Genomic DNA, 9,506 nt, shown 5'->3' on the forward strand with positions numbered 1-9,506 from the left:
AGAAAGAAACAAAAAATTGAAGAAAATGAGAAAGAAAAAAAAACAGATAAAACCATGAAAGAAACAAAGAGAAATCCAAAGAACCAAGAAAAAAAATGGAAGTATAATGATGAAAAAATGAAAACTAGAGAATAAATAAGAAAACCGAAAAAATAAACGAGAAAACAGAAAAACGGGTAGTTCCCTCAAGTTGGTCGCGCCTCCAATCTGGACATGAACCCGACCTTGGTGCAAATGGCCAGAGGCCCCACCCACCACCTGCGATCGATTCCCAGGAGAGTTCTCTTTTTCTCCCTATTTCTTTTTGTTTTACTATATGTGCTAATGGTCCGGCCCATTACTACGGATGCTTCTGTGGGAGGTTCTTCCCTCTCGCTTAATGCGAGATATAGCTCTCGTGGTGGCCTAGAGGAGTAGCCAGCATCCTAAGGCTTGTGCGCTTCAACGAGGCAATTGTATGAGGTTGATTCAAGATGGTGTACACATGAGAGGCTGAGATTAATGGGGCGCGGGTAGTGTAGTTGGCTACATGGAGTCATGTTAAAACTGAAGCTGGAGTCTGACAGAAGACTTCACTCGGTACAGATGGAGGGCTACGACATATGTAAGTGCACATAAAGTCAAAGCCTATTTCCGTGGGAAAAGTGAATAACATTTTGTTCAAGCTGGAGCTCAGTGGTCCGAGGACGTGAAACTCTGCATCGCTCGGTGATGATCGGTGGTTCTTTGCAGTCGGAGTTGAGGAGGTGTGGGTTTGTGACCCTTGGGACTCTACTAGTAAAGCCAAGGATCGACATCATGATAATAGCGAGCCATGCGGTAAGTATGGGACATGGTGACAGACCAGGGTTCTAATGGTCAGCCATGTGTTAAGACATGACTACGAATTTGACTTAGGATGACTACAAAATGACAGTGAAATTACTTCAAGTTTCAAACAGTCATTCAAGAAAGAGGGAAGATGTTGAGCTTAGGTAACTTTAATATGTAGTGTCTAATATGTAAGTTATTCATTTTCACACAGATCAAGGAAGAGATAATCAAAGTGATGATACAATAGTATTGTCAAATATGGTGACTCAATGATCAATATGTGATGACGTTGAACGGATACTCCAAAAGTTTGAAGCGCGTAGACTATAGTGAAGAAGAACTTTATTCATTCAAGCGTTGACCGTGACGAAAACAAGAAGAAACTACATTTGTAGGTGGAGTCTCAGAGTATCAGATACTCATGGTATAAACTCAAGTCCAATGTATATGAAGGTTTGATGCATCAACTAATAAAAGGTGATGGAGAACATTCGTAAAGGTGGAGTTTGTTGAAATTGTATAAAGTAGATTACAGTTGGACTTAAAGTCATACGACGTGTATTCGGGGTACGAACTAGCTAGTGTTGGAGTAGGACACTTGCATCCCAAGCCTCCTATATAACGGGTGTAGACACATGATGTCGCTACGCAAACATAATAGCACAGGCGCACATCAGGAGCCACCGGCATGTGCCGGCCTCCGGGTGGCCCGTATGCGGTATTATAGTGATATCAATGATGAGAAATGTCCGTCGTCATGACCCAGGGGTGTAGCCCAGCTCGATGAACCTCGTTAACAATCTTGGTGTCATGTGCTATGATTGCTTGGTCGTATGCCTCGGATTATTTTAACAAATATACTCCTCAACATGCCATGGAGAGTTGGAGAAGTTGGACTACTTTTTTTTGTGGTGGACGAAATTGGACAACATAGTATGGAAATCTTTGTCACGTTGACATGTCCTCCCGTGACGAATTTTGCTGAAGAAAACCGTTACGTGCAGAGATGTGCACCACGACGGGCACGGCCTTGAGTGGGACAGCCATCACATTTGCAGTGGTAAATCTCTCGCTCACGTCCAACTCCGCCGCGGAACCGCCGTCCGGTAGCCGCCACTCGAACGCGTGCAGCAGCGAGGCCAGGATGAACGGCACCACGCGCTCCGCCATCGGCACGCCGGGGCACAGCCTCCGGCCGGACCCAAACGGGATGAACTCGAAGGCCTTACCCCGGAAGTCCACCACCTGGTCCGCCTTGCCCAGGAACCTCTCCGGGATGAACTCGTCGGGCCTCTCCCACGCCGCCGGGTCCCGCATCATCGCCCACGCGTTGAAGATGACCGTCGAGCCCTTGGGCACGGCGTAGCCGCCGATCTCCACGCCGTCCTCCACGGCCCGGCGGGGCAGCAGTATCGGCACCACCGGGTGCAGTCGCATGGCCTCCTTCACCACGGCCTGGAGGTACGGCAAGCCCGCCGCGTCGTTCTCGCCGATGGTCTCCTTGCCGCCAAGAGCATCGTCTATCTCCGCGCGAACCTTTGCCATGATGGCCGGGTTCTTGAGCAGCTCCGCCATTGCCCACTCGACGGTGAGCGACATCGTGTCGCTTCCGGCCGTGAAGACGTCGAACAGTATGGCTGTCAGGGTGTCGCGGGCGATCTTGCCCGTGGAGAAGAGCTCCAGGAAGTCGCCATGCTTCTCCTCCGTGGAGGTGTTGGCAGCAGCTGCCATACGACCGTCGATTATGTCATCCAACAGGCGGACGATTTTGTCGATGCGTATCGCCGTCCAGCGACGCCATCCTTGCAGGTCGAGCCACCGAAGGCAAGGGACGAGGTCGGAGATGTTGGGCTTGGCAATCACCGCGATGAGATCCTCGACGAGCTCCCGCACGCCCTGCGCTGACTCGGCGGCGCCCATGTCGACCACGTCGACAGAGCAGAGCGCGTTCGACAAGACGTTGAGCACGCCAGCGTACAGTGCCTGGCCGACGTCCACCTCTGTGTCGGCGCGGTCGCGGAAGTGATGCACCATGTCGCGCACCTTACGCTCGCGGGCGGCGCGCGCCGCGGCGAGGGCGCGCGGGGAGAAGACGTTGGCGGCCACGATGCCGCGCAAGCTCTTCCAGAGCGGGTCGGAGCTGGGCAGCCATATCATGGACCGGTCGGAGTGGCCGAGCGCGCGTGCGGCGTCTGGGATGGCGTGCGCAGCCAGCCGCCGGTCATGCTTCGTCAATGCCTCCCAAGCCGCATCGCGCGAGGACACGATCACGGCGGTGGTGAGGCCAAGCTTGAGCGTCATGACGGGGCCGTAGGCGCGAGCGAGGCGCGCGAGGGTGTGGTGGAGGTTGCCGACGAGGCTGAGCATGTTGCCGACGAGAGGGAGCGGCGTGGGACCCGGTGGCATCCGCCCCGTGCCCGCACGGCGTGTGCGTGCCGTGATGGCCAGACAGTAGAGGAGCGAGACGACCGCGAGCGTCGGCCATAGCAGCCAGAGCTCGATCTCCATTATATCGGCTGGTTCCTGTGGTGCGGGCTGCTGAGGGGAGAGTCTGTCGCGGTATATTTATATATACCTCCTGGCATCTGCATCTAGACGATAGATGATGCACATAAGCATAACTTATTAGATGTCACGATGTCGTATCAGAACTAAGAGCAAGAGCATTGCAAAACCAGCTGACTATACGTCGGTGGAAGCGTGTGGGCGTGTGCGTGGACACATGCAATTCTTAAATTGTTCGTCTCACACCCATGTATCAAATCTAATACTTCCTCGGTAAACTAATATAAATGCGTATGGATCCCTATAATAGTTATCTAAACATTCTTATATTAGTTTAAGAAAAAGTACCCTATATCCATATTAAAACATGCAACGTGAATTAAAGTACGTAGATTATCACACGGACATATAAATGCACATTTTGATCACCAAAAGATCTCCACAGTTCATATAATCCACATAAAACGACGGACAAGTTTAAACTAGATTACTAAATTCTTCAAATACAGATGAAGACGGCGGAGCTTCACCACCCTCGCTGCCTCCGCCGCTGCATCCGCTTCCTCCCGCTCGGACTGCTCAATGCCCAACTGAAGCGCCTTGGCGTTTGTCCTCCAGAGCCGGCGGGCCTCCGTCTCGCCGTTGTAAGTGACCGGTGATACACCCACGCGAGGAGCCGCTCCTCCTCGTCGGGCACTGCCGGCATCCTGCGACGATGGCGGGAGGACTATGCGGCCGCCCTTTCCCTTGCCCTCTGCCTCTCGCGGCTGGCAGCGCGTGCCTCCGAATCTGGAGTGTGCGTTCACGGTGCTAGCAGAGCAGGAACTAAAACACAACGCTGCCCTTTCGAAGCAGCGGCCAGAGGGGGAGGAGGCTGACTAAGGGGCGGCGTGAATTGAGCTGCCCTCGCGAAGCTGTGAGCATGGTGGGAATGGCCAGCTCTGACATCAGTGTTGCGGCTGCGAGCGACAAGTGGCGTCGCACCAGATCAGGAGCTGCCACCTGTGTCCACCCGCGAGCGCTGCAACGTGATGAAGAGGCCTAGCTCGTCGTCGTCGCCGGACACATCGCGAAGGAATGCGTCTAAGGCTTCATCGCCAGAGCCGTCGGAATGGCTACCGGTGTTGGACATGTTGGATGGAGATCGGAAGTTGACGGATTAGAGAAAGGGGAAGAAGAGATGGAGACCGGAGCGGAGTGAAGTGAGGTTAGGGTTCGACCCGAATGAGGTTTTTGTGGGGTCATAGTGGGCCATAGGTGGGCTAGACTGACGTGGCGAACGTGCCGGGCTGCCTCGTATCTGCCCTACATTTGGGCTAGGTATGCAGGGTGTCAGTTAACCCGGGTATTTAAAGCCGGTTTGAGGTGCCGGGGTTGGTCGTTTTTTTGACCGGTCAAAAATTGGTACTTTCGCATGGGTGTGTGAGGACAGTTTGAGTCGTCCGATCGTAGATGCTCTAGCTATTTGATACCCTACTTTTTTTCGTTGTAGAATTTCTTTTCCTTGTAGAATTTCTCCTTGACGTGTCACATAAGCTGGACTTAATTTGGGCAGACTGTTCTCCGAGGAGTGGTGGTTTAGTCAAAAACTACTGGTGAGACACGGAGTAGAAAAACCTTACCGTTTGCTGACCGGAGGGTTGAACCTTGACAAAAGACTGAGAAATGAATGGCGAGGGCAGTCAAGAGTGCTTTTTGGTCTTTGGCTCCAGGAATAACCGTTTTTTGCTTTGTGTTTCTACGTTCAGTGAGAGAAAGCACTCGTGTTTCTTTGAGAAGACAGATATGACCAAAATATCGGCCGATACCAACTTTGTTTGGGACTGTCTAAACGTCAGGTACCTGAAAATAGATCGAGCGTCAGTCACTTTCATTCTCGGCCATACAATCAGTATCCAATGGCTGTCATCTACGCACTATTCTTCTCTCTTAACTCCCCCACCGCCATGTTGGGCACCGGCCCAGCCATCCCTCTAAGCCCTGCCGCACCAGTGAAAAATTCCGGCAATTGCCTGCACCCCACCCTTAAGATAGATAATGGGACCGTGACTCCCCACTAAATAGATAATGAGGCCATGGTTTCCCCCTAAGATACATAGTGGATCTGGTTCTTCACAAGTATTGGTTTCTTCCTCTCCGGCGAGATCATGCATGCTAGAAGGAAGGAAGGAAGGAAGAAGGTGACTGACACAACAACAAAATTCAGGTACATGAGAAATAGCAAAACTTGTTGTGTTTTTACCGTGGTTAATATATTTTTTTCTTGACACTCATATATTGTCGGCGGCCGATAGGATTTGTGTGCCAGCGGCTGGCGGCTAGGGTTGGATGAAACACATATGGGTTGTTTTTAAATAGTATAAAGTTTGCCGAGTTCTGGACCACAGGCTCTCGGCAAACGTTGCCTATCGTCACAGAGCCATCAACTGCAAACGCCCGTGGCACGTGGCACCTATTTTCTGGGTGCCATGGAAGAGGCTCCCGGTATGCATCCGATAAACCGTGTTTGCTTTGTTTGCCGAGTACTTTGGGCTAGGCGCTCGGTGATGTATGATGTGTGCCGTGTTCTACTGTTTGCCGAGAGCTGTACTTGGGTTACACAACTTTTGCCATGAACCCGTGCTTCGACACTTGGCAAACACGAACTCAGTAACGACCATTTTTTCAGTAGTGGGGAGAGCGCCACAATCCCTAGTTGCCCCCCTAGGCTCGTTACCTTGTTGAAGATGTTGGTTCCAAGGCTGCTTTGAGGTGATAGCCTTTGTTCTGGCATCTGGATATGCTGCTATAATTTCCAGCATCGGCGTGCGAGCAGTAAATCCTTCTTAAAGGTGTTGTCTTGGGGAGATGTGCCCTTTGTATGTAACTATATGGCTTCCAGATTGTGTGGTAGGATTTGGATATGCTGCCAGATAGCTTTGTTTTTTTCTTTCATTTTTGTTAACGCCGAGTTGGTATTTATTAATGCTTAGCTTTGCTTGCCATTGTTTGAATAATTAATAATATATGATTTTGTGCATCATACAGAGGCCGGGGGTATTTTCCTCCTTTTCGATTTGTTTTTTGGAATCTACATACCAGATTCTTCATTTTTGCTGGTAAATCTACATACCACATTGCCGTGTGAGACATGCAACACAGCCATCCGCAGATCGGTATGCAGTGCACATTGCCCCAACACAAATGTACTTGACCACCAGCTGGAGCTGACCGTAGTTCTCATACTCTTGGTCAGGCACGGCAGGTTCGGCAGACTTCCATGGCCACGGCTGACCGTCTCTCATACGTTTTAGACTTGCATGACCAAGGTTGGTAAATTATTCTATTCGGTGTTGCAAGATGCTAATTTATCTAACAAACGCGACCGTGGGTTAGCCGTTAAATCTCAACTTCAACTGGAAGGCACCACATGTTCATACATGCCGTACCTGTGCAGCATGTGTAGTAATAATAAAGTTTGAGTGACAACTTGACTTTGGGCGGCGGGCTTTATAAAGCCATGCCATCAACCTGCTTCAGCCGCGCTGATCGATTGCGTGGGTGACCCTAGCTGAAGGTCCTCCGAGTTGCTGGCCTCCCTATAGATCAGTAAGTTCTCTTTTCTTGCCTATCAAATGCAATGTATCCTTAGAAGGTTCCCCTTAATATCGCGGGAACGCCCGTGTGGGCAATGAGTGCTAATAAGAACTGAATGGTACCCTATAAACTCTATGAAAGTACGCTAAAAAACTTGCATCCATGTCTGTAATATATAGGAACATTTTGGAATGGCAGCAAATAGAAAAGTGTTATCACATGTGCTCCGAAAAGCACACGCACTTGATTATTGATGGGTGCATGTCTTGAGTACACACAAGTCGCACCTAAGTTACTGACTCGTTTTACAATGTTCTTACAGCACAACCCCCATCGCATTTGGAGTGTAAATATGGAATTTCCGAGAGTCCTTTGGCTAGCATTTGTTCCTATTTTCGTTGCAGTCGTGTCCATCATGATGGCACGACGGGCGACGTCCTTCCCAACAAGCAAACGATCACCTCCTCCGCCGCCCACGGCCGCAGGGGCTCCCTTTCTTGGCATCCTCCCAGCGCTTCTCGCCAAGGGCCCGCTGCGAGTGCTCTGCGATGCCCACGCGGAGATGGGGAGCGTGTTCACGGTGAGACTGTTGCATCGCAAGGTCACCTTCCTGGTTGGGCCAGACGTGTCGAGCCATTTCTACCAAGGGCTGGAGTCAGAAATCAGCCAGGATGAGGTCTCGCAGTTCACCATTCCGACCTTCGGGCCCGGCGTCGCCTTCGACGTGGATTTCGTCACTCGGCGCGAGCAGTTCCGCTTCTTTGGCGACGCAATGAAGCCGGCCAAGCTCAGAAGCTACGCCCGCCTCATGGTGCGCGAAGTCAAGGTAGGAAATAATAAGATGGTATTCCCTCTGTAAACTAATATAAGAGCATTTAGATCATTATTTTAGTGTTCTAAACGCTCTTATATTAATTTACGGAGGACCTTTAATATGAGTTGCCTCACTTTTTCGTCTTAACTCTTGCTAGCGGATATAAGTGTATATATCCCTACAAAAAAAACACAGCATATATAAGTGTACGTGTGTATGTTACGCGTGCAGGAGTACTTTGCGAGATGGGGACAGTCCGGCACGGTTGACTTGAAGCAGGAGCTAGAGCACCTCGTCACGCTCGTCGCCAGCCGATGCTTGTTTGGGGAGGAGGTGAGGGCGAAGATGCTGGTCGAGGTCGCAACGCACCTCCGTGAACTCAACGACGGCATGCGCCTCGTCACCATCCTATTCCCGCACCTGCCGATCCCGGCGCATCACAGACGTGACAAGGCGCGCGCTAGGCTCGGCGAGATATTCTCCGACATCGTCAGCTCCCGCAAAGCAAGCTGCTCCGATGGCGGCCAAAACGTCGTCGATGACATGCTCCAGTGCCTGATCGATTCCAGGTACAAAGACGGCCGCGCCACGACCGAGACGGAAGTGGTCGGAATGCTGGTCTCTGCGCTGTTCGCGGGGCAGCACACAAGCTCCAGCACGGGCACGTGGACCGGAGCGCGCCAACGCCAAGCATCTGCGCGCTGCCGTCCAGGAGCAGGAGCGGATCATGGCGCGGCACGGGGACCGCGTGGACTACGAGGTCCTGCAGGAGATGGACACCCTCCACCGCTGCGTCAAGGAGGTTCTGCGGCTCCACCCGCCGGCGATGATGCTGTTGCGCCATGCGCGCCGGAGCTTCGCCGTGCGGACAAGCGAGGGCGTCGAGTACGAGGTCCCTGAGGGGCGCACGGTCGCGAGCCCGCTGGTGATCCACAACCGTCTCCCGCAAGTGTACAGCGATCCGGAGACGTACGAGCCGGACCGGTTCGGCCCCGGCAGAGGAGAGGACAGGGCAGGCGGGGCGCTCTCGTACACGGCGTTCGGCGCTGGGCGGCATGCGTGCGTCGGCGAGGCGTTCGCGTACATGCAGATCAAGGTGATATGGAGCCACCTCCTGAGGAACTTTGAGATGGAGATGGTGTCGCCGTTCCCCGAGACGGACTGGAACGTGGTCATGCCAGGGCCCAAGGGGAAGCTCATGCTCCGCTACAACAGAAACACAAGAGGGATGTCGACGGCCGCCTAAATCATGAGCCGACACAGACGCTACGTGTATCTACTTCATCTTGACCGTTTGCTTTGTCCTGGCACCAATAAATTACCGATCTCGCCTAAGTTAACCGTTGCGCCATGCACAGTTGATCTACTGTATTTTTCGACAAGCCAACACTAACACTATAGTGCACTTCCCTGAGTGACATACTTTACGTGTGTGTGTGTCCACCTCGTTTTTTTCTTGAGTGAGACTAGAGCTAAATACTTTACGCCTTGTCAATGAATTGTACCGCCTCTTGGGAAAATATAAGGCATAAATTTGGTTGTAACGCAAACTTTTCTAATTTCAACAACGTTTGTAAATAGTATTGTTGGTGTTCAAGAAACAACTTTCGACAAGGGCATCCTCAATTAGTAGGGCAATTTATCAGTCTCTCGGCGTATAGCAGTGCCGCCGAGTTTAATACTCCTATTTAAAACCCATGGCAAACAAAAGGCTCTCACCTTATACGGAATAGCTCTGTACATCCACAATGCCCATCAAAACACTCGGCGTAGGTAAGCCTTCGGGGTACACTCGGTG

General features: G+C 51.6%; 1 protein-coding gene and 1 pseudogene across 1 annotated transcript; one reads left to right on the top strand and one right to left on the bottom strand.

Annotated features, from left to right (window-relative positions):
* Positions 1-1,761: 1,761 nt before the first annotated feature.
* LOC123186863 (cytochrome P450 76M5-like) lies at positions 1,762-3,321 on the bottom strand. Its single transcript, XM_044598536.1, has one exon. It carries the CDS (start codon positions 3,319-3,321, stop codon positions 1,762-1,764), a length of 1,560 nt encoding a protein of 519 aa, XP_044454471.1.
* A 3,387-nt stretch (positions 3,322-6,708) lies between these two features.
* LOC123184164 (obtusifoliol 14-alpha demethylase-like) lies at positions 6,709-9,245 on the top strand (annotated as a pseudogene).
* Positions 9,246-9,506: the final 261 nt, after the last annotated feature.

This window comes from Triticum aestivum, chromosome 2A, assembly GCF_018294505.1.
Source record: "Triticum aestivum cultivar Chinese Spring chromosome 2A, IWGSC CS RefSeq v2.1, whole genome shotgun sequence".
NCBI lineage: Eukaryota > Viridiplantae > Streptophyta > Magnoliopsida > Poales > Poaceae > Triticum > Triticum aestivum.